At 42.9% G+C, this 26,139-nt stretch overlaps 1 protein-coding gene across 2 annotated transcripts in view; it reads left to right on the forward strand.

Moving 5' to 3' along the window:
- Positions 1-26,139, forward strand: part of LOC135921043 (orphan steroid hormone receptor 2-like) — a 32,403-nt gene that overhangs the window by 5,649 nt on the left and 615 nt on the right. The window contains exons 3-9 of one of the 2 annotated variants that reach the window (XM_065455352.2): positions 967-1,341; positions 4,558-4,698; positions 13,479-13,639; positions 15,988-16,096; positions 17,185-17,368; positions 20,219-20,502; positions 23,818-24,084. In XM_065455352.2, coding sequence (XP_065311424.1) covers positions 967-1,341; positions 4,558-4,698; positions 13,479-13,639; positions 15,988-16,096; positions 17,185-17,368; positions 20,219-20,502; positions 23,818-24,084 — 1,521 coding nt within the window. The remainder of the gene's footprint in view (positions 1-966; positions 1,342-4,557; positions 4,699-13,478; positions 13,640-15,987; positions 16,097-17,184; positions 17,369-20,218; positions 20,503-23,817; positions 24,085-26,139) is intronic. The other variant, XM_065455353.1, reaches the window with a different exon arrangement.

Consider the following 26,139-nt stretch of genomic DNA (forward strand, 5'->3'; position numbering starts at 1 on the left):
TTATACACAAAATGCAAAATTGTCAAGTATGTTCTTCATTTTCTCCTCTGGTCATCAACCTTTTCCTGCCACCTAAATGAAATACGAGGCTTTACCAATATGAACTGATTTTGTATGGTCCTTTGGTGTTGAGTTTGTTCAAGCTAGGTTATCCTGAACTGTGAGATCATGTCTCTTGTCCCTTCATGCTGGCAAGTGATGTCTTAGTTTGCTTGGTCAGGAGAACCAAAAAAGTAAAAGATAATGTAAAGGAATTAAAGGAAAGCTAAGAGGGAATAGATGACTCTTGCGACATTATGGTATAATGTAGCAAAAGGGTGGGAACACAAAGGCTGGCAGTATGAAAGTCATGTGCCAAGGCTTGTGTGAATGATAGTAAGATGTATGAAATTGTTAGTGTTCTGTAGGTGCAGCATGATTGGCAAATATATGGGACAAATTTGAGCACATATGTCACTGTCAATCTTGTCAATCTTGTGATGACATTTTGTGTGATCGGAGAGCAAAATCACGATAAAGGAATAAACAGGATATCAACCAATACGTTGGGATTACACAAAATTAGAAAGACATCTTCTTGTAAAGGACCTTGTTGTAAAAATACATTATTGTAAAAGTCGAAATATCTCTTAAAAGCTGTGTTAGCCCATTTAGGGTCAACATCCTGCTTCACTTTTTAAGATATGTTTAGCTATGGGGAAACTTCAGGTAATGCATGGTGACTATTGCTCCTTCAGGCACAAAGCCACACAGTCCAGTTCTGCTCATCGCACAGCCTTGTAAAGGCTGAAACAACCGAGCAGCTGCTTGCTCAGTCCGTCTCATCAAACTGATGTCTATAACTGACTCAAAGGTTGCGTTAATTGCCTCTCCAGTTTCTATTGCGCTTCATCATTTAATGTGCATCACTGCAACTTGTCTAATTTGTGCCTGATCTGGGTTTTGTTGTAAAATGTGCTGCCGCAGACAATGGGAGCAGCCCTGGAAGCCCCGAGTCTGGTGAAACCCAGGAAAACGGCGCAGCGCTTGGTGCAGAGTGGCTTGCGCTGCGGTTGCATGAACTGCAAGAACCGCGGCGTGGTGCTACGGCGGCCACAGCATCTGTGCTTCCCGCGTCGAACGTCATCGAACAGTGCGTGGTGTGTGGGGACCGGGCGTCAGGGCGTCACTACGGTGCTGTGAGCTGTGAGGGCTGCAAAGGCTTTTTCAAACGCAGCATCCGTAAACAGCTAGCTTACACATGTCGTGGCAGCCGGGACTGTCAAGTGACAAAGCACCACCGGAACAGGTGCCAATACTGCCGGCTACACAAGTGCCTCTCCATGGGCATGCGCGCCGACTGTGAGTACTGGTCTGCTTGTTGATTTATTTAGCCAGGGGCTTCATGACATCAGTTTCATAGGGTTTTTTACTAAAACTGCTAGAGCTATGATTGTTCCGCTGTCATGGGAATGTTCAGCATGCAACAACAGCACAAGTTAAGCGAGGTCGTGCCTGTCTTCATTTTAAGTTGTGCAGTTCTATGCTATACATGCTGTACGAACAAAGCCAAATTCTTATGCTTTCAAGTACCATGGGAAGGATGGGTTGTACATGGATTTGTATAATTTTCATACCTATGGCTTCAGACGTTCTTGTGGCTTTGCTGCACTTTACCTGCCTTTATTGGCCTAGATTTTCTAGCAAGCATATTTTTCTAAATGCAGGAGGCAATAAGACTGAGTGCATGCATAATCATTGCAAAAATTGTTGCATTTATGATGCAGTGTTTTGTTGAATATGGTCAATTTGCTAAGTCACAAAGTTGTTTGAAGCCAGGACAAAGTTTAGGTAAACTTGTGCGCTACCCATTGTTCCCATGGCAACTGAACATCCCACCACACTTACAGTTCTTGTAGGCACTGCAGCACCAGATTTCCCTCTGGTAAATTTAGTAGGAAACTTTGTGATGTGTTTATGCACCGTTGATGTCATAATAACTCTTCAATCATACTACTTGTTAATTCCATTGGCCACCTTTTTCAAAACTGGGATGTAGTTGTTGACAAACAGCATTACTGTGCCACCTGTGGACAACAAAACTAACTATAAAACCACACTTTTCGAGCACAACAAAGAAGTGGCAGGTCTTGTCGCTCTCTGGTGGAATATCAGTCACTTAATTAACCACTCACAGTAAGGTACCCGAGAGCATCCAGAGCTTGAAGTAAAGTTTCGGAACTGCTACGATTGAAGAACTCTAGTATTTGTGTTGCATCATTGTGCCATACACCTTGCAGCTGTGCTATACTTAAATGTAATTCAAGACCCACCACGGTAGCTGAGTGGCTATGGCGTTGCACTGTTGAGCTTGAGGTCGCAGGTTTGATCCCGGCCATGGCAACTGCATTTTGATGGTGGCGATATGCAAAAATGCTTGTGTGCTTTGACTCAGGCGCACATTAAAGAACTCCAGGTGGTCAAAATTAATCTGGAGTTCCTCACTACGATATGCCTCATGATCATATCGTCGTTTACGCATGTAAAACCCCCCAATTTTTTAAAGAAGATTGTTCAAATTGCTGGACCCTTCTTATTGATTCACTTTGTAGCTGAAGAAAGTGACTGTCAATGAAGCTAAGTTACAGGCGGGCATCGTCCACCTCATAAACTGTGCTGCTAGGTGTGTTGTGGGGGAGCCTACATTTCCTTCAGGCAGCAATACGATGGCCTTTTATTATCTTATTTTTAGCACACACAGTTTTCGGCTGTCGCCTGTGCCAAGTAGCTCAGTTTTGCCTCATAAGCTGTATCCCTGGAGCAAGCAGGTATTACTTCTGCAATGAATCGCAATACGTAATTATCCGTTCAAATTGTCAGCCATATTTAACACTTAATACTTTATCGCACATGTTTCTATGTATGACCTCCTTACTAAATGTCCTAGTTCTTGACTGCAGTCAGACCTTTATGAAATTTAATTTCTGGGCGGCTTGTATATTGCAAAGCTTTTTTTGATATGTTGTGTGCTATACTCTGTTCCATACATAGCAGTCAATGCTATGGAGGCTTGAGAGACTTCTTGCAGTGGCTTTATTCGCACTTGGATGTAGTTCGATGTTTTCTGACCACAATTGTGCGCAACTGTTGTTTATATAGGCTCAGTGTTGAATGAAACAAGTTTTAATCCTTGGGAACAAAGTCACTGTTGTATTCAGCTGCTAATGTGTTGTTATAGGTCTTTTTTTTTTTCGGGTTTTCTATTTGCAATCTGTCGCGAGGAGCCTCACGTGAATACTCACACGAGTGAATGCTGTTGGCGCCCAGCAAAGCATAGACGGAACGTGTGGAGTGACAACTATTCTTGACTGAAGTTCTTGCACAGCTTCCTCAGCGTTGACTGCTATGTATGGAACGGAGTATAGTGCCCTTGCATTGTAGGTTGTCATTACTGATGTTCACTCAAGCTTGTTTTATGCTATCTTGTGCAACTTGTACCGTATGCGATGTGTAACTTGCAAATGACAATGGGAAAGAGTGTTTTCAAAGTGATATAGTTCTAGGTATATTGCGGACTTTCTTTCTTCCATCATTTTATTCGCATCCACACATGTATTTAAGAGAAGCTTTTGTAGATGTAGAAATGGATCAGTTTATGAATAGCCAGTATGTAGTATGTAGGCTGTTATATAAAAGTGAAACGGGAATGGGACAATTCAAATGGCATTACAGTGCAATAAGAGGACAACATAGGTGAATAGTGATGCACTTGAACATAATTTGCAAGAGTAAAGTCAGCACCACATGGTCCACAATGATGATTAGCTGCACTGTTATTTAACCTCACTCTCAGTTACAATTTAATTCAGCTGTAGCGTACATTTTACAAGGTTATGCGGCAGGATTAATGCACTCACAAGCCCCTAAAGTCACAATGTGTTTCAGCAGATGGTAACATTAACACAAGCTATCATGATAGGTCTTGTATTACAATAAGCTTAGAAAACAACAACACAAAGCAAATAGTGCAAGAAATCAATGCAGAGGCATTAGATTTGAAAGATGTGCTTGACTTTGGGCTAGTATCCATGACATCTGAAATGCACTATCTGTGTCATTGTCACCAGTTGTCAAACCCCTAAACTATTTCCACGCTACTTTTCTGTGACTTTGCACCTCCGAACCTCCTCATTCTGCTCCTCATAACCATTATCATCATCATCCTTTGACAACTATGCTCACACCACTAATTAATCAAAACAATAAAGTAAAAAATTTCAGATGTTACAACAGTGTTGTGAAGCGTAATTGTAGCGCAGAGTATAGTCTTGACTCGGTTATGAAAGTTGTCGTCTTTTTGTTCGCATATGAAAGGTCCCATCCTCGTTTCGTTTGATACCAGTAGCACGCGCCTAACGATGTTGCACTTGCCCTCCATTCAGGGCTGGGCTTTTTGTCTCCCCCGCCTGCACCAGCTGTATGCTTTGCGCACGCTGCTGAGCAATCCGTGGGTTTGTGTGGTGCTGGGTGCTTTGGCTGACATGCACGCACATGCCCTTTGACTTTGCTCCACGACAGCTGTGCTGCCCACACCCCTCACCTCTCTCCCTGACCCCACAACTGCTGTGACCTACCCTGCCCCCTTGCTGCTGACGGCAGTCTCACACACAATCCCCGGTGGTGGTTCTACACTGAGGCTTTCACGCCACAGGGTGGAAGGTTAGTTTGTTTGTGTGTGCATGCGAGGTTTTGGCTGCTTTCTGATGATATGCCAAACAGGAGTATTACACAGGACACTTTTGATTACAATTAAGCCTGATCGGGATTGAATTTCTAAGTCTAAATTGAGTCAATTGGCTCCCTTCTGTGCAAGCTATGGAAGGGAGCCAATCGCAATTGAGAAATTCAATTGAAAATGCCTCATGTGACTGACGTATAAGACTGTATTTGCAAACATGCCTCGACTTCAACCTCTTCATTCACTGTGGTAGCTCTATCGCAATGGCATTCTGCTTCCTAGGATAAGGCTACAACTTTGACCACTCTCCGAGGCGGGCAGAAAGCAAAAACACTCATGTGCAGAGTGTTGTGTGTGTGTTAAAGAACCCCAGATAGTGAAAATGAATCTGTAGTGCTCACTATGGGGTGCTTCGTGGTGCCCTTGGTACTATCATATGTTAGCCTCTTAGCAGCCAGCACTTCTTACCAAAAATGGTGCCAAAGTGATCGTAAAGCCATTTCGTGGCTTATATAACACTGATTCCTGTGCAGGCAGTTCCACGTTTGACAGGTATGGGTGTTTACCAGAAACTGTACTGCCACCTGCAGTATTCAATAATAACTATGAAACTGCATTATGTGCTCAGTTTGTCAAGCGAACTCTGCTGACAGCTAAACAATAACATGACGAAGCAGGTTCCTCGAAAACCAAGAAAGCAGTTTTGACTGAAGACAAACTAAGCTTTTCTGAAGCCTTTGAAGTGTTAAACCATATATCAATCGGTCAATTAATCATTCAACCTTACCGCCAATACTGCTGACAATGCTGCCACCCAACTGAAGCAGTCACTGCAATACAGTAACGCTTCTCAGGGATTCCTGTAGAGGAATTGCTTGAAGCAATCTCCTGAAGCAACCCTCAATTCGATGTCCTCCTTGAGCAGGGGCTAGAGATGTCCACCGACAAAATAAGACTCGAGAATTGCTGAGGAGCATCATTGAAGAGCAGTGACCACTTCACTTGTGACGTTCACTGTTTGGTGAAGTTAAGGAAGAGGCATGTCTTCTTATGCAGTGTCAAGTTAGTCTAGATTGGTACAATCACACATTTAGAATAGTGAATTTCAATGCTTTCTTGGCATTAACAAAGTTATTGCTAATGCTAGTTGCTACTGATCGACTGCAAGAGGGATGCCAGCACAGAGTAATTCCTCGCTCAGATGGGCAAATTCAGCGACCCCTCCAGCGAGAGCACTTTGCCACAGCGAGTGTAACTCTGGCAACATGCTCCTAGATGGCAAAGAAAGTTGTTATTCGGTATTGATGGAAGTGTCAATCAGTGAATCAGCTGGCAGATTACATATTTGTTACTTCAGGCAATACAGTCAAACCTCCACAAAACAATCACATATATAACGAAGTAAATTTAACATCTTCACAGTGCCGAGTTAAGTGGCCACGTGATCACCTTTCAATGGGTGCCTAGCCATTGTGGTGTTTTTGGTAATGAACTCGCTGACAGTGAGGCAAGATCGGCCTCCCCTTCATGTGATGAAGTACGGATTGCCTACTCGCGACCTGACACCAACTCCATGATCAAGGCACTCATGCAGGACCTTACAAAGGCTTACAGAGCCCACTCTGATAACATTCACAGACGTTTACGTATGATTGACCCAGACGGTAAATTCTGTTTGCCCCCGAAGCTTACACGGAGCAAAACATCATTGCTACACAGGATTCGGCTCGGCGTTGCTTTCACCCGTCGCTACTCACACCTCATCGGCCAATCGAACAGCCCTGATTGTGTACACTGCCAGATGCCCGAAACACTGCAACACATACTGTGCGACTGCCCAGCATATATGCTGGAGCGAAGGACGTTAGAGAGTTTCCTAGCCAGCGTTGGCAGACAACTACTATCGGAGGAAGCTATTCTCGGTCCATGGCCTGACACTGCAATTTCAATGCGTGCCACAAAAGCATTGTTGAAGTTCCTGCAGGACACCAAGCTCGACGAGCGGCTCTAGCGAGGCAACTGTCTCATGTACATAAGCACTCACCACTTCTCTTATCATCATCATCCATCCCAATACTTTCACTCCCCTTCCCTCTTCCCCAGTACAGAGTAGCAGACTAGAGCGCACTAGCTCAGGTCGACCTCTCTGTCTTTCCTATCAATAAATTCTATTCATTCAACATCTTTCTTGACACTATCAGCGAGTAACAAATATGTACTTTCAACAAATACTATTGGACATAATGAAGATATTTTGTGCTAGATGTGACTTGGTTATAATAAGTTTCAACTACATTTGCAAAATGTAATGTTGCATTATAGTCGGGAACGGTATTTAACATTAATTTTACTGTAAATAATGTAATTCATTACAACCCAATAATATGATCAACCGTCACGACCCAAGAGAAGACAGCGTTGTGTCTAAGGTCAGCAGAAGAATGGAAGTTTCTATTGCAGATGTAAAGAGGGCGCTTACAACATTTAAAATTAAAGAAAAATGGAATCACGATTAAAGTCGAACCTGCACTGAGTATTTTTTATTTATTCTTGAAGCACTGCTGTCAAGGCTACACACTCCAACTCAGTGAAAGGAGTTTGACTGACTGGCAAGTGCACTCCACGCCGAGTGTTGCTAGAAACGTCAGTGGGAAATCTTGCGAATGACACTAACAGCAATTTGCATGCGCTCGAAGTGACACTGAATTTGCCCGTCTGACTGGGACATAAGACTGGAGCAGGAAAGGTAGAAGCTTTCCTTCTGGTTTTCTGTCTTTGTTTAGCATAGCTGCAAAAAACCTTTATGTGCCACTTCCAAACTGTTGAGAGGAAGGTTTACATCAAGAACTCCTATCTATCTGAATATATAGGAATGGAGCAATCATTTTGCTTGACCTCCACTGCACCAAATTTGCTATCTGTTGCGTTAAAAAGAAAAATGATAAATATATACCGACTGTAGGGAACACACTTGATTGTGACCATCAAGTTCTTGCAAGAATGGTCTGCAAAATAATAATAATAAAAAAACGATGTCACACCTCTGTAAAATTGGTTCCATTTAGGATCTTGTTCTCTTGAATGCAAGGAATTTCATTCGAATAAATTCAGTGGTTGTCTAATGAGAGCATTTCTGTGTTTTACATGTATTTGAATATTTACATGATTTGAATAGGCAAATAAGTCAGTTATGCAATAAAGTGTCATCCTAAGAGAAAAACTCCAATTTGTATAATATGTCAGTTTCGTGTGCTTTAGATGCCTTAACTGCAGTTTACAGAATTATCATATTGTTTTTTTGCTCACTTACAGAGTTGTAGACTTGATACTGCCGTTCTTTTAACTTTTCATATCTTCATACGAGTTTTTTTTTAATTTTTTAAAAGAAATTGATGGCTAAAGTTCAAGATCCTCTTCATGCAGTCAGTAGATTTTAACTTTTTCTTTCGATTATCAAATTTAATGCAGTGGTGGGCAAGAAAAACATTTTTTTTTCCCATGTATTTAGGTAAGAGCCTCTGCAGTAAACCTTCCTCTCAAATCTGTTACTTGGCCGTTTAGTGCTACACATTCTCAGCTAGCTCTCAAAACACGCTTAAGCTGTTTGTGCCCAAAGAGGAAGTTCTTTGAGCTGAAGGTTAGAATGATTCCTCTTGTAATCACTTGCTTCTTTTTTTTCTTCCTTCATAATGTGTGTGTGTCTTTGCTGTGAGCTGTCCTCTTGGCTGCTGGACTGGGCTGTTTTGTGCTTGTGGTGATGCACTATCGTGGTGTGCTGGTTTTGCCTGAACTGCTGGGTTGCCCGTCTTTGAACATCAATGTGATCAACAAGAGAACTAAGTTTCTAATTTTCTGAGAGTTTGTAAACTACAGCACAGTTTATTGGCAGTAGCACATCTTGCACTCCCGGCTCATCATGTGTATTAAGCAGTAAAAATGTTTTCACTGCCAAGAAAGGTGATGAAAGGAAGTGCATGCAGTGTCGCTCTTGAAGCCAAAGAAAGCAAAGGGGAAATGCACTATAACGAATGCAGGCTTCCGATCAGCTGCATATCTTAAATGCAGTCAAACCTAGATTCAGCCATGCCCTATAATTAAATTTTTTATTTAATAAAGTGCTTTCAATCCCGCTCCCTCTCCTCACAACACACACATATTCATAGAACCTAATGCATTGAAAAAAAAAAAAACAGTGCCTGAAAATTTATTCACATATTGCTACAGTAAACACACATTATGCTTGTTTGAGGTGGGACATTTTCTTCTTGCAAAAAGGACTGTTGCAGTATCTCAGCGTTGCAGACTTAGTGTCAGCTCTGCCAGGTGCTGCTGCCGAGTTGAAACATGTGTTATTTTCTCAGTGCAGCCTTAAACCTGTTTCACATGGTGTGATCTTACTTGCAGTTCGTTGTGGATGCAATTTTGTTTTTCAATGTTCGAAGATGCCGAACTTCTTCACAAAATTACGCATACTGCGTGGATGGGGAACCGATAACAATGTGGATCGTCAGACACGAAACTGTGGCCTGCCTGCTTATCTTTTGTTTTGACAGAGTAACGAATTCCAACACAACAGTGCTGTCTTGTATTTTCCTTTTTCGTGTCCCTTTCTTTCGCATTTTTCCGAAAATGAACCAACTTAACCAACCTTCAATACTACTGGAAATGTGAAAGACAACAGTTTCTTGTTTGCTTTGCTCTATTTTTAGCCGAAGCAAAATGAATAAGCCTATGCCAAGAATAAGTCAGTCTTCCGCTAAATTCTTGCAAATGCAAAAATCACAGCCGCCACGGTCAGTGCATGTGAAACAGCAGTGAGATGATCGCATTTGTGGAAATAGCACCTTCGAAAAACGCAGTGTGGAATCGCAGCATGTGAAATGAGCATTAGCTCGCAATTTGTTTTCCATACGTTGATGAGAAATGAAGCCTCATGCAAAGAAAAGTGCTCACCATTAAACAGAAAGCATAGATTGTATGTGCCGTCACGGGCAGGAGCATTCTAAGTGTGTTCTAAATAATTCTTAGGTCCCACTGACCTCGCTAAATTGAGGTTTATCTTGAAAAAGAAAATAGCAATGAAAATGGTAGAAAAGACAGCATTGGTGTCAATCGGGAGTCATACCCACAACCTCTGTCAGTTGCGTGGGATGCTCTACCTTAGTAGGTGTCCCTTTGTCTTCTTTTTTTTTGGGTAATAGTGCAGATGTACAAAACCCAGCTTTTGGAGTGTTAGCCAGCGACATGCATGACCTTGGCAACAGATGCACCCTGTCAACAGCAGGCGTCACATAGTGTGCAATCTTAGGAGCAGGCAATGAGCTTTTGTGTGCCACTTCAAAGTGTCAAGACAGCTGGAGTTGGCTAGGTATAACACTGTCAAAGTTCTCAACAGATATGTGCTTTTCTGTCTAGCTCATTTATTCCCTTTCCCTGCTGCAGTTTTTTTTTTCTGAACACAATATAACTCCAAAAGGCCAATTCAGTTCTTCTGATCATATTCATGTAATAAAATAGTCAATGAAGTACTATAAACCACAAGAAAGATAGCTTTTGAAACCATGCAGTGAAAAGAAATGAATTGTCTGCAGAAATTGGCTTTACTGTAATGCTTTTGTAAACAGTCATGAGTCCCTTAAAAAAGGTAAATGCCAGTCTGGGCTTCTGTGGACTTCGTACAGTCATGAACCGAAATTGCATTTTTCTTTGCCTTTCAGTAGTACCCGTAGCTGCATTACTTTATGCAGACAATCACTGTTTGTTCTCAGATGGATGAGCGCTACAAGCAGTGTGGATGACTCCACTTACCCTCATAAAAAGAAAGATTGCTCCAGTGCTATGTACCATTTAACATGGAGAAGTCCACCAAAGACAAATTATTTTACATAAGGTATAAAAGCTTGCAGGAAGCTTAACGAGGAAATAAGTAAATTGTGTCAAGATATTGTGAAGATTCGAACCGAGTATAAATTGTATAGTGAAGGTATCCAGTTTCTCTTAAAAATTTACAGTTTTCACATGCCCTTATTTAAGTACATATGAGGAAGGGCTAGCTCTTAACACTTCACAATCAAGCACAGGCAAAATGCAAAAGCACCCTTTTGACTATCACTGACCCAATTTGTATTAAGTTTGTTGCACATAAAGCCGAGTTAAATTTCAGTGACTGTTCAGAGCAGTTTGTAATGTGAAAGCATTATATGGCTCATGAGGCTGAAAATCCGTTTGGTGATGTTGCCGTGACCATGATGGTCCAAAAAGTCAAGTAAGCCAATCGAGGCAGATGATGATGTCAGTTAAGGCAGAGTGAATTAAGGTGAAGTCAATTCAATTAATTAAAACAGGTTAGTTAAGATAAAGTTCATTATGGCACGCAAACCCACGACCATTGGTTAGAGTCGAACCTACGACCTTTCGTGTTAAGGTGAAGTCAATTAAGGCACATTTAATTAACATAGTTAATTAAGGCACTCAAACCCACAACCTTTGGTGTTAATTAAGGTGGGTATAATTATGGCACAGTTAACTAAGAGATAACTAAGGCATTATAATCTACGACCTTTCATGGAAGTTGAAGCCACAACCTTTGGAGTTAATTAAGGCAAAGTTAAATTAAGATGGCTGAAAGCGCACAGCATAGCATGGTGGTTGCAATGCTTTCACATTCATCCACGTAGTGATAACAAAGTGCCCCTTGAATTTTTTTGCTTTGGCTTTAGTTCTATTGTTTTTTTCCACAAAATTGCCATAAATTTGGAATCTAAATAAGGTTGAAGCATCAGGTTTCCAATTGTATAACTCTAGAGCAAATATAGATCTTGCGAAATTCCATCACCTGGTTCAGCTTTCAGAGCATATAAAGATATGTGTTATGCTCATTGCCCTAAAGCATATAATTAATTTGCCAGCAGGACTTCCGCAATACCTCTGTCAACCATTTCACACCAACTGTGAAATAATATAGTCACGAAACAGTCAGCTGTTGTGCACATGGCAATATGTTATGTTTGTGTACTTTGGATGCTGTAATTTTCACAGCGCTGCAGTAGTATCACAGTGAGTGTTGTATTTGTAGAGTTATGTAATTGTAAGATCAATGATTCAATTTCTTAGAAAATTTCTAATTTATGTCGATTTTTGCAATGGAGAAGGGTATAAATTTACCAAAAGAACTTCAGGCAAGCTTTTCAAGGCAGCACATGAGCGATAGTGATTGTCTGTACACTCCGTATAGGGCGCATTTAACCTGTTGCCGACCGAGTACTTTGGTTTTGGTAAAGCTGGAGTGGCTCCTTGCTCATCACTTTCTTGCTGTGCATCTGTCTACTGTTGTTTATTTTACCCACATTTATGTGTATTTTGTGCCTTTTACATGTGTCACACACTTTACGCGTGCTGACGTGAATGTGCTGACGTGAACACTACATACATGTGCGCCAAACAAATGCTCTAATTGGCACTTGAGCCAAAGCTTAATGCTGTACCATGCAGCAGGCCATTTAAGTATCGCTCCGGAGACCTACTGTCCTTTCCTTCTTGAAATTTTCACCCACTTTTCATGCTTGTGATGCACCAGTATAGACAATGCTTAGTGGCAGGGTTTGTTTAGATGTCACAACTAAGCAGTACCTTGGCATATTCAGAAATATAAAAATGTCTTGACTGATTTGAGAGGTAGTGCCTTTTGGTGGCATCACCAGAAAGCCAAGACCTAGTCGGTACGGTAATTTTTCTTTTGTCTTGTGGTGTGGGCAGCTACGCTTTGTTGCCTAAAAAGTGAATAAACCGAAACTGAATATTACCTCTGTTCTAATACTGTGGCCTCTGAGATTGGGTGGCACAACAAACTTTTATTGGAGACCACGCCTATACCGAAGGTTAGAGCAGTGCGAGTGTCTCTTGCTATTGGAACAGCAGCAAAACACTCAATATCCGATAACTAAAAAAATGCCTTGATGTGAAAGGTTTTTGAAGTGATATTCTTTAATGACAGGCACCATTCCACACCTCCTTTAATTCTCTAAATGATGTTCCAGAGCCTCTTCAAAGACAGAACTGCAACCTATTGGTTATTCCTTTTTTCCATGGATCCCTTGTATTCTGTCACCCTTTTATAGATGTGTCAAACAACCATCCTGAATGAGAAAAACCTCTATTCCAGTGCACGCTAAAGTTGAGTGTGTGGTGCTCAATGGTTAGGATTTGAAGCGTTGAGGTAAATACACCTTACCAGCATGTTGCGGTCAGAATATTTTTTTTCTCTGTACTGAAAGAAAAAGAACAACATACTGTGTCCCATTTCTTGGTGATTTACAATGCTGAAACAGTTAAAAGCTTAATAAAGAATCGGGCATAACTACAGAGGTTAAATGCATCTAATAATCACATCTGTTGTTCTTTTTGTCTGTGGGTTTCTTTAGTTGCTGGCTATTTAGCGCCACAAACCACTAGTGTTAGCTTCAACTAGTTACCCACCTTAGTGGTGTTGTTGCTTCAGCATTGTGCTGCTAGGCCCAAACACCTGTGTGCCATGCATTCGGTGCACATTAAAGAACCCCAGGCAGGCAAAATTATCCCAGAGTCCCCGCCTACAGCGTGCCTCATAATCATTTGGCTTTGGCATGCAAAACTCCTGAATTTGATTCAGTTAAGCTCCATCTAGGCCACACCGAACACCGAGTGTAGTCATTCATTCAGGTAGAAGAGAATTTCAGTGTCTGTGCTGCTACATTTCACGGCATTGCCTCACCTGGCCCGACAGCTGTGCAGTCGGAGCGCAAGCCCAGCGCAGATTCGGCCAGCCGATGTGAAAAAGGTGCAAGCACACTCCTCACATCTGTGGGTGGCCTCTCAAGCCACGCAGTGAACATGGCTCATAGGCAGGTGCCGCACGCAACAGGCCCCGCACAGCACGAACAGCAGGTAACCTCGTGTGTAATGCCACCATTCTTTACATTTCAGAGTGCTTAAATGAACACTGATGAACATCAAGTTGTTTTAGTTACTTTAAGTAAGTTGTTTACTTTGTTTTTATGCAGTCAAACCTTGTTACAAAAAAGTAGTGTTTGACGCGGAAATGCCTTAATTATATTCAATATTCGTTTCAAGTTTATGGTTGCACACTGATGTCTGCGGTAAACATTTTAGGTATACTTTGTTATATCGAATAATTCATTATATCTAAATACATGATATCAAGGTGAGACATATTATTGCGATAGCAATTATATGGACACTCCAGGCGCATTTCTGTCGTCGGCATTGCTGCGAGGTTCCGTATAAAGTCCAAGGGCAATAAAATCATTTTTGCGTGCCACATGCTGTGTGTGTGAGTGAAAGTGTGCGAGGGCGAGCTGGCGAATGCGGTTCAATTTGATGTGCGCCAGCGAGGAATGCGGGCCAGAAGCGTGCCTTCTCCTGTCGCGTCCGAGTCAGGGGGTTCAGGCAAGGGACATTCTTCGGCGGCTGCTAGGGTGCCTCGATGTCCTCCTCACGAACCATTCCACACAGAGTGGAGACAACCACGGCGTCTACTACGGCGTTGGGCACGCGATTGGCGGGCGCCGTAGTAGACGCCATAGACACGCGTTGCCGGCACTTGTGTGTCTTGAAAGCGATCTGCGACATGGCCAAAGTGCGCATCTGCATGGGCTTCATCTTCAAAGTGATCTGCAATGTTTGAAGAGTGCGCGTAGTGCCAGTAGCTTCGTATGCGCTGTGCTTTCAACATTTCGTTCACATTGAAGCGAAAGATGCACAAAGGTCAATTCACTTGCTGCTGCCACAATTCATCACTCTAGCATTCTGACAGTGACTTTCCGCGCTCATCAAGGAAGATGTGTTCATGTTTACCTGTGCGCATGTGACACTGTGCTTGTCAGCATAGGTAAAACACGTTGGCGGGCTAGTTGGTTTGAATTTATGATAGAATGTGTAAGCACGACTCAACAAGGATGCAGAAAGAAGCAGACACACAAAGACAGCGCTGCCTCTGTGTGTGTGTTTCTTCCTTCATCTTCGTTCAGTCATGCTTACACATTCTATCATTGTTAATTTAGTTAGTAAGTGAATGTTTAAAAGTTTATTCGGCCGCTAAAACTACTATCCTTACTTCGCACAGATATCCACTAACTTGCTATCGCAATCGATGCTTCACCTTTCGGATGAAACTGCCAATTTTTATTATCCTCAGGTCAATATGGCCATTAAAGAAGGGAGTTTTTACAAAGCAACAGAATAAAACAAGTACAGTGAGTTATGATAATAGCAATAAGATCCTCCTTATTATACGTATTATTGGCAAACTATTCACAAAAAATGTTTGTTAACAGTGGGGGCTACGGCACTTAGAGAAAGCCTCTTTGATGTCCCTTTAAGGGATGTAAATAATTCCCATGGTGGCTAATGACACTGCATGACAAATGACATTGTGCACTTATTTCACAAATGGGTTTCAGTAGTTAAGCATTTGACTAATGTGTATACTTGCTCCACTTGCTACAGTTGTAAAATTGATGCCATTCAGTCCTTGAGACATGTCAATTTAATAGCTGCCCTTGTACCAGCAGCAGTACCAACATCAGAAATATCTAGGCTCCTGCCATTCTTGGGGGTTGGCTATGTGGCTATCAGTGAAAAAAGATTTTGTGATAATGTCATTAGTTACCTACCTGAAATGTTCTAATGAATTATTAAGTTAATATATAATACTTTGAATGTGCTAAAAAGATAACAGTAATTTGAGATAGCATTTGGAAGTTACCCTCCTACATTAAGCAAAAGGCCACTGTAACTGAGAATACCCAAGTCAGAAAAGATGCAAGAATCGAAGACTGGTGGCCATGCTACATTGAAGTTGGCACATCAGCTTCCCTTGACGTGGATATTGACATTTTCTCAGGCCTAGTTAACTTTTTATCTGTAAAGATGGACTACGCTGTATTCTAAAGGAGCTGAACATTGAACTTGGCAAGTTTCAAGAACTGCTCAGTTACAACGACCCAAATATTTTTTTTTTAAATCATTTTGGTGCGAAAGAAATTGAAGTTTGGCCTGTGTGTTCTCCTGCAATATCCAACTTATCACAGCAAAATTTAAAAAAAAATGGTGTTTGGATAGGATACTTCATCGATCTAAACTGATTTAGTGTTTTTTTTTAAGCGTCCTTACAATTAATTGTTGTTTCTTTGTGTTACATTAATTTCTCCCAGTTTCACAACATAAGGCAAAGCAAGGCAATTTTTTACCTTTTGCTTTTCTACATGTTTCAGAACTCAAAAGCAAGCAGCAACAAGGATGGTCCTATCCCGGTGGGCACCAGTTGGGCACCTTGGGACGAAGATGGCGAAGACCAGGCTGCTGATGAAGAGTCATACTCAAGTAAGTAGTGAGTGCTATTCAAGCGAACAAGGGCCGTGCCCACAATCAACTGCTCTCACTGGTACTTCTACATTTGCGTAACGTCACATCAGATGTGGTGTCTCTCCTCGCTGACTAGCATGCTATGGCAAATCAGTTCTGGGGAAATCCAAAAGAATTTTATGAGTGGGAAGAGCATGCGGATCCGATATGCCGTGGGAATCCGAAGCTTTTCACTGGCGTTTACGAGGGGTGGTGCTCTTCTTTATCTACCATTTTCAAGTGCAAATGGCATAATCGCGCGGGACGCATGTCGACCAGAAAATGCCTCACCAAATGTAAACTTAAGGCACTCCAACATGTGGATCCCACACATGACTCTGATAGAATGACGACAGAATTGTCATCCACCCAATATAAGCCCGAAACTACAAAGGAAACCCAATACATGTTAAACTTGGAATGGAAGCTTTGCATTTGAAAAGATTTTGTCCTGGTCCAGGGATTGAACTCGTGATCAAGGTCTTTCTGGAGCGGTCACTTTATCATCTGAGCAAGCCAGGTGGGTAGCAGATCGCAGTGCTAGGTGAAATTAATTGACAGCTTGAAGCGTACTGTCAGTGAATTAGTGCAGTGTCAGCAGACTGCAAAAATATATGACGTGAAATAAACACTCATATGGAAGGCATGTCATCCTTTCTTTTTTTTTTCCACCCCCTTGTGCTGCATTTCAGCTGGTCAACACGCCTCTACATGTGATGTGTTGAGAATACAGTTACTGTTAGAACAGGGCTGAATGCTTGAAGTGTCAGTTACATATGGCCACCATGCTTTCGCCATCGTCATTGTCGTTGTTGATGCTGAGGTCAGACTAACAAAGCTTTCTGAAATTATGGGGTTTTTTTTAGGCACATTTTGCTCAGTGATGGCAGAAGACATGCAACAGTAGCACATCATTTTGTCCACTTATAGGCCCCTCTTCATTTGCATGATTTTATGAATGGCTGAAGTGTGAAAAGGGCCCCTTGAGAAGTTCTGGAGCTTCTGAAAGTGCACTCAGGAGCTGCCCTGCGAGGTATCAAGCTTAACATTTTTGTTGGCCATTGCAGGGTCGAGACTGAGCCCATCGTCTGGACCCCTGATCTCAGAGGAGCAGGCTCTCTTTCGTGTGACCCTTCCAACGACTCCGTTGGGTGGTGCACTCAATGTGCATTACGTCTGCGAGAGCGCCTCCCGCATCTTGTTTCGCTCGCTCTTATGGACACGTACCTTGCCGGCATTTGAGGAGCTGCCGTAAGTTATTTGCTAATATATATAACTTTGATCAAAAGTGTGCGGGGGTCGACAACTTTGGCAAAATATAATGTGAATTTCCTGGCCACATAGACTGACAACCTCAAACTGACGAATGCACTGCAATGTTTGTAATGCCAAGTCTGAACTACAGTGTTCAGTTTCAGGTTACGTGCCATGCCATCGAGGAAACTACCTTTTTCTCACAGAACTTCTGGTCCACATACTATTGGCCGTGGGGGTACACACTGACAACCCTTTCTGCAAGATTTTAGCTGGAGAGGCATATAAGTGTTAAGCACAAGTTGCCGTGTTATGTAGTTCGTGTTGTTATTGTTGTCTCTGTCAACAGTGTTACAATGTTGAGCGTGCAGGCGAGCGCCGTGTTGTTACGAGTGCACCTTTAGGGTGTTCTGAAAGAACACCAATTTGCTGGAATAATGACACAAGGTGGTGCCTATGGAACACCAGGGGTAAAACACAGGCTTAGGCTTTGTAGGTGTCTTCTGTATTGGATTAAAAGGATGACACAGCCAGCACTTGTAGCTTTAACAAAGGTTATCATGTCTATTCAGCTAAAGTCCAGAGTCTGACACCAGTTTTATGATGCAGTCGAACCTTGATATAACGAACAACAATATAATTAATTATTGCACCTAATGAATTACCAGATGTAACAAACTATCAGATATAACAAAGTAGTATAAAATTTTTAACTCCAATATAAGTAGGTAACAGATATCGGATATAAAAAAGAGTACTTTCGTGTCAGGTGCGAATGTTATCGCAAGGTTCGACTGTGTGCTCCACACTAGCATGTTATGGCATTGCTCAAGCCAGGTCTCTATCATGCTAGCAGCGTGCTCATCCAATACCGTGCTTCACCCACTACGTCGTTATTCTTTCAGTCCCATGAAGAGAGCATTACAGGGCCTCTGATGTATATGGAGGTCTCGTCTATTTGCTTTGAGAGAGGGAGAGACATTTAAAAGCTGAGCTCGGCCTGAATCAAAATTCTGCCCGGCTACTCGGCATTGCGGAATGATGGAAGTAAAAAGAGAAAGACAAACATGATGATGATGAAAATGGTGGTGAATGAACTTGAACAGTGAAGACTCTCACCTCTGTATTCAGAAATGCACCTTAACTTGAAGCCATGACTTGACTTAGCCAAGTCCGGCTCAAAATAATGCCCGTCGTGAATGCACCCACAGAAACACAATGAACAACCTGAACGTTATTTTGAGCCGTACTTGACCAAGTCAAGTTGTGGCTTCAAGTGAACCCTTTAAGGCACTATGTTTACACTTGTGTACGGTAATAAAACTCATCAAACACAGTGATGAAGTTTAATTAAATGTGTCACATGCATGTTGAAATGCTTATGATAGGACCTGGGCTGCAAGCTTGACTAATATTTATAGAGTATCTTAGTAAAATGAGTTTGAAGGTAGACATCTGGGTGTTTGCTCTTGGTGTCAGCATGTCATCACTGTGACAGGTTCGCTTCATTGATTGCTTTTCACAATATTCTACATGGGACATACTTATCTAGTGGCCATATAGGTGCTTTCCAAGTATGCCAGACACAAAACAGCTAGTTCTCATATCTGATGCCTCTGTAGAGAGTTCTCGCATGGAGCCCGCATTCTGTAACCTTAACAAAACTCACCGAAGGACTGAAAATTTTCAAAACATTCTGCAACTGTACTCTCTTTAACTCTTTCCATACAGTGCCCATTGTTCATCATCAGCCCGGTAACGATAGTTTAAACACCGCTTTCGAGACCTTCCACGCTGCTCACTGACACTGCGCTATCGGACGTAAAGGAGAACTATATTTTTATTTTCTAAGCAGCTTGATTTTTTTCCCAAGAGGCGGTAACCTTCTAATGCGTTGCAAAGTTTCGTGATCGTCAAAGTAGGAAGCAAAAATGGCTGCCTCCGGGAGCGGTGCGTGCACTTTGCAAGATTGTAGATCTCGTGATTCCACTGCGTCTGCAGCTCATTCTATCGATGGATGGAGCAGCAGCTGGTCTGAGGATGCTGCCTTTTTGTCGAACTTAGACCCTGACAACGACGACACAAACCACTGCAGCCTGGAACATCGGGAGCTGTAGCCTGGCACGCCCAACTGTAGTGCTTGCAGTTAAATTTTTGAGTGTAATACCTATTCAATAAAAATTTTTCATTTTTTGGGGAGATGGTGCCTACTAGATAGCAATACATTTTGTATATCTCATAATTTTTGTTACATATTTTTCTTAGTAGATACAAGCATGTTGTTGCAAACACTGTTCAATGTTATTCCACAATCTTGATTCTGGTAATTTATATCTTTCTTTATGAGATATATCTCGTTAATAATGTGCAAGAAAAGTGCATTCATTCTTTTTGTTTATGTATTACATAAAATATTCAGTGCAGCAGTTCCTTCAGAGAAAAAGATCTGGCATAACCTACAAAAGATACCTATTTTCGCCATGGTAGAGAAAGGTTTAAGCTTCTGAAGATGCAAGAGATGTGCTGAAATTAAATTTCCAATGAACGGAATTAACTGCCATCTGAAAAGATTAAGGTGCATTTCTGAATACAGGGGTTGAAGTCTCAAATCCAGACAACTCTCACGAAAGAATTTGATGAACGTATTTAGAACATCATGTCGACGACAGGAGTCCGACCAAGGTCCGAATGGAACCTGTTCAGACAAATATTGATTGATGGGCTTGGACAGATGTTCTGATATTGATGGTTTTTGAGCATTCAGTCTTGTATCCTTGTCCTCTTTACAAGCGCACAAGCTACTGCACACTGAAGTGTGTGGTTTCTTCGATTTTCCCTTTGTTTCAGGGCATCGCTCCAACTGGCACTGGTGCAGTCAGCGTGGAGTGAAATTTTCACCCTGGGGCTGCTCCAGTGTGCAGAGCAGATGCAACTCTCTACACTGCTGTCAACGGTGGTGACACACCTGAACGCCAAGGGTGGCCCTGCCAGTGATATCATGGGCAGCTCTCAGCGTGCCCAGGTGTCCGAGCATGTGGCTTCTCTGCAGCGCCTCCTCATGGCAGCGCAAAGGTTGCAGCTCGATGACCAGGAATATGCCTTGCTAAAGTCTCTGGTGCTTTTCTGCCCTGGTGAGTAGATAGTGGCTTGTCTAAATGCTGTGCCAATCAAAAGCATTTCTGGTACATTTCGACATTGTTGTGAGGGGTGCGTCCAATTTTGGCCATCATTGAACAGTTTACTTGAGTGCTAAAAAAAGCCTTAATACCATATTTTGCTGCGTATTACCTGACCCTCCAATTACAACAGCCCAAGAAAGAAAGAAATATACCGCGCATATAATTAGTGAAAATAACTGCTACAACAATGCTCGAATCTTTGCAAAAACAGTCCCCATTTGTGGATACACAACGAAATGATGTGTGGCTTCACACAGCACGTGCTGCGCTGCCATGAAGCCACACATCAAGGTGAAATTCACATGAAACTCTCACCCCTACCTTACTGGTAAATGTTTAAAATCCTTGATGCAGGTTAAGCACACAAAAATATGGTAATGGAGTTCATTTGGAAGTATCTGCCATTTTATGCTATTTTGTGTCCACAAGAAAAGGCTACGAAAAGCGCATACCATTATTTCTCTATTGTGATGATGTCTCCGCATCATGTCTCCGATAGGCCAGCAGGTCTCCTGCCAATTTTGACAGCCTGTCGGTGGCTTGCTGTGCCGATATGTGGCACGCTAATGATGCAAGATTATATATGCGCTTCACACCATTGTTAATATAAAACCATGCAATCAGTGTGAGTAAACATTATTTGCACATTTGCTTGCTGGCTGCAGCCAGCCAAGCCAAGCAACTGGCCGAAATGCTTACGCGTGCCTAGAATGTGCTATTTCAAGTTTCTCTGAGGGGAGTATTGTAATGTTTGTGCTACCAACATGCATACTTAGAGCTGCAAGCAAACAAATATTCACTTCAGTGTAACCTGTATTAATGTGAATCATGCATTTTTGGTTTCAGTATAGCAGTTCAAATCTAAATGAAATAAAGTATGGCAGAGCAAATTTTAGATTATGTAATGTGCAGTAATTCATTATTTTGGCTGCTCTGTATGTCGAGGTTCGACTGCAGCGCACTTTTGGTTGCTCTGGTCATTTGTTATGCAAAGAAAAGCTGGATTTATCAGCAGTCGGCCTACGTGGGGAGCCTCAGCTCAGAGCTTATGCTCTGACTAAAGAACTCGTCTCCCTCAGACTTATCTTTGTCTTCGTGTTTTACTCATCTTTAGCAGAATGAAGACAGATGTCAAAGCATTAGCTTCATACTGAATTTCCCTTGTTTGCCGACAGTTGCTCGGTTTGTGTCCATTTTGCTGTTATAACTTTGCCTTGTTAAGACGGAGCTAGGTTGGTATAATGTGGCAATTCTTTCCACTCGATTCTGTGCCACTCTGCCATCCATTGCTAACGGCAGGCAGATCCTGCTTATGTGGGCGGAGCGCCACTCTGACCACTGACAAAACGCAAAAAGCAATGGCACTGACCTAAAACGATTACATTGTCACTGACCTAGTCTGCACAGAGCAAAAATAACTAGTTGCAGCATGTCCTTTAGAGTATAGTTAAACCCAGTTATATTGTACAAGCTTGGGCTCTACAAATAGTTTTATATATCAGGTAATACAATATATCCGAATTTGCCTACATCAGAAATGAACAAACTTTTATTGCGATGCATTTGTTATATACAGATTTGTTATCTGCAATGGAATCAAAGAAGTAAGGGGAGAATTCGTTAATTTAAAACAGAACTGATGATGGCACTCTCAATGCACGAGATTGTGTAGACTTGCTCCAACCTACTTCCCTCAATGTCGGCTCAGTACTGGTGCACCTCGTGCGCCGTAGACACGTTAAGCGTTGGGTGACACCCTGATACCTCAAGCGGACACCCCGAGTTATTCATATATCAGATGTCTCGCTCTTTATGACGGAGTCATTCTACATAAGTATGGGCTAGTAAATTTTGCATATTGGATATGCAGAATACTTTGCTTTATCTGGCTTCATTATGCAGTAGAACCCCTTTGTTATGTTTTTCAAGGAACTGCGAAAAAAAGACCCGCAAAAGCCGGGAAAACGTAACAGCAAGGAAGGCCGCAAACTGCCACAGCAATGTCGCAAATAGCTCTATATGGCTGTCAGTACAGTTATTAGACGTCTCGGCGCTCGTACCAGAGATTGAATGTGCTTGCGTGTATAATTAAACGCGTAAGGTGTTCCGTGACAGTGGCCCCTTTCCACTCTTCAAATTCCTCACAAGATTTTGCATATGCTTCACCGCATGTCACGGCGCTATAGCAGTGAAGTGGACTAAAAGGAACCGGCAATTATGCACTCGTCGGCCCCAAAACTGACCCCATTACCGAGCCCTTTGCTCGGTTCCCACCAAGTTTTAACCCTCTCACTACCGAGTATTCTCTGCAATAACGACCCAAATATACCAATTGTTTTAATTTGTTCAAACAAACATATACGTAAAGAAACAGCCAGAAATACGATTGGATATCTGTTTCACAACAGGGCTTTAAAAAATATAGCTTAAAAAGAACAATGAACTGTTTAACCTCAGTAATAATAGTAAAAACTTTATTGCAGAGCTTCAAAACTCTAAGGTTACCTGAGAAAGGTGTATTCTTTGCACTGAACAAGAGCAGTACTATCATTTTGATGAAGGCTCATATGACTTACGCCCCAACTGACTTATGTGTGCCGAAACCGGACCTGCGCTTGCGGGTTTTCTTATGGACGAGCCCAGCTTGTAGTTGGTAGGAGTGGTACACATATGGAAGACTAGCCTTGCTTGTCCTTTGTAGGGAAAGGGTTAACTGGTTCACACTTCTTTGGGTGCTTCACAAAGTATTCGCTAACTGTTCTGTGCATGTTTTCTCGGGATATGCCTGTGCTACCTCAGTCAGTGTACTGACTTCGGTCCCTTGTTGCAAAGTAGCAGTCGCTTGTTGCAATGTAGCTGTCACTTTTTGCAGTGTACCGGTCGCTTGTTGCAACATAATGGTAATTGCAACGCATACATTTAGTCTTCATAGCTACATGCGAGAGTAAGTTTCCCTCTGCACCGCTATATTTACATGACTGGTGCTTTCAAACGCAACGTAAGATGCGGGAACACTGGAGAATGGCGACTTATCAAAAGGGAATGTAATACTATGTGGGAGTCAATCGGATTCAGGTTGGGCCCGCAAAAGCGCGACGTAGCAGCCAGGAAAACTCAAAACGAGGAATGGACCAATGGGGTTCCACTGTATTCGGGTTTGACTGTACTTCCTTTAGAATACAGGCCCAGTCATCTGCTTAGGCATACTGTCATCAGTTCAGAATGTCTGAGGACTTGAATGACTGAGTGTCCCGTGGCAATGTGCAGACCGGCCCGGCCTGGGGCCGGAGTGGTGCGCACGCCTGGAGCGGCTCCAGGAGCGCACCTGCCGGGAGCTCGAGTTGCACTCAAGTGCCACCGGTGGGACCTGGAGTGGGAGCCGTGCGCACCGGCTTTTGTTGCAGCTGGCACCCCTACGTGCCTTGCAGCCCTCGCTGACCGAGGACCTCTTCTTTGCGGGCCTCATTGGTAGCGTGCGCATCGGCAGCATCCTGCCTTTCATCTTGCGCATGGACCCTCAGCAGCTCGAGCGGGGTGAGTGAGCTTGTGCAGCATTGTGTGCACTATGCAAGTGGCGAGAGGGATCTGTGCCCATGTTTGTCAGAACACTTCATTTGCATTTTCGAGCATCACATAGTGTGTACAGCCATACAGTGCGCAACATGTATCCTCGCATGTGCTCTAATGTGGTTTTTAACTGTGGCAGATGTCGGAGACAGTGTAATCAAAACTGGGTATGCCCTGAGGCATTTACCCTCGCATTTAAAAAAAGAAACATAAGATGGGTCTATCCTAAAGGCGGTTTATAGTCAAAGGTGATGACTTGGTGGACTGATCACCTGACACGAATGCGTGTGTCCTTGCAAAAATTTTAATGTAGTTTGCAATGTGGGCTGATCATGGAGGTAGTGCAACACTGCAGCACACACAGGCCTCATAGCAGTGACCAACATGGTTGCCCTAGTAAGTGTCCTTATTGGGATACAGCAATATAATAGACTCAACTAGGCCACGTACATGAACAAGAAATGTTCACGTGAGTCTGTTATGCCTCTGCTGTGCTGTATCCCAATAATGATATTTAAAGTAATGCCAATACAAGCCTTTTAATCAATAAGTGTCTCTCCAGCTGCCCATCTCAGCAGGTCTACCGGTAAGTTGTCGCTTGAATATTACAATCCACCAATGGTTCTTCGCCAGTTCTTTCTTCATTACTTTTGCCAGTCTCATGTTAAAGGGCCCCTGAAACGGTTCGGACAAATTTTGTAGACGTGTAGGGTACAGCTTAAGTAGAACATACGCACCACAATTTAAGTGAAGCGTTACGTATTAATGGAGCTACAAGCGATTAGAAGTTACCCTCCCCCCCAGCCATGCTTTTCCTCCTCAACTCGTTCGCCTAGCGAGCAGGGCTAAGCTCCGCCTTCACTGGTCCTGCGTCACGATGCGACGTCACATCGTCCACTTCCGGTTGTTTTGAAGCCCGCCCCCGCCCGCGCGAAACCTCTCCGCTAGCCGCTTGGCTGTCGACCCCAAGCAAGAGCTATCGAAGCAGCTTGCGTTGCGAGCATTCTGTCATAGTGCCGAACGTGTCTGGTATTCCGTTAGCCACAGGCAAGCTGTTCATATCGGCAAATTACTGGAGGCATAAACTCGAGCTCATGAAGGAACTTTGGCGCAGACGTACGTGAGCAGCCTGATCGGTCTGCATGGTCCAGACACTTGTTGGCGCAGCGCTTAACCAGCCAAACAAAGCGCTAATATTGCTCTAACCAAGTGTAAAACATTTTAAACATTTATAAAAACAACGTGTTGATGATTACACTCCTGCGAAAAATACGCACCAGCAGCAAAAAAAAAAAAAAACGCTTCGTTGCTGCTACTGTGTGTGGTTGAGCTCTATGCCACCAGGTGGCTGCACCGTGCAGACCATTCACCTTTGCCCTTCTGCTCATCTCGGCTCATCCCGTTACGGCACAGTCAAGCGGCCAGACCCTGTCCCCTTGCGCTTGCGTTTGCCCTAATACGGGACTCGCGAAACGCTAGTGCGTTAGTAATCTTCCGGTGTAAAGTGACGGCCACAAACGTGCAAATCCTGGCGCCGATCAGATTGCGGCAGTCCGATGCGCAGCAGCCAGTTCGCTCGTACGCTGCCCTGCAGAGGGACACGATGTCGCAGCTTGACATATTGCCAGTCGCTCTGTTTGCAGTCCACAAGGCAACAAAGTCGAATCATAGTGCTCGCGAAAAGACTGAGACCAACTCTGACCGCGGAGCTCTCGTCAAAATGGAGTACGTTGTAACAGAAGCAGACGACACTTGCTGTGTGCGGGAAGTGCTTAAGTGTACTGAAAAATTGTTTTTGTGCATTCTCTTTCTGCTACCTTCTCTTTATAAAAAACAAATTAACTAACATTCCAACTATTACGAAGATCATTTGTTTACCATAAAGTTGGAAAAATTATCGATCACGCGTCCTGGTCAGCCAATCGGATAGCTCCCCCCACTGACGTCATATGGGTTATTTCGGTCATATGGGTAGGGGCGGCTTAAAATTCCGCCGAGCAGTGCGCTGCGATCGGCAGCGAT

The sequence above is a fragment of the Dermacentor albipictus genome, chromosome 6, assembly GCF_038994185.2.
Source record: "Dermacentor albipictus isolate Rhodes 1998 colony chromosome 6, USDA_Dalb.pri_finalv2, whole genome shotgun sequence".
In the NCBI taxonomy this organism is placed as follows: Eukaryota; Metazoa; Arthropoda; class Arachnida; order Ixodida; family Ixodidae; genus Dermacentor; species Dermacentor albipictus.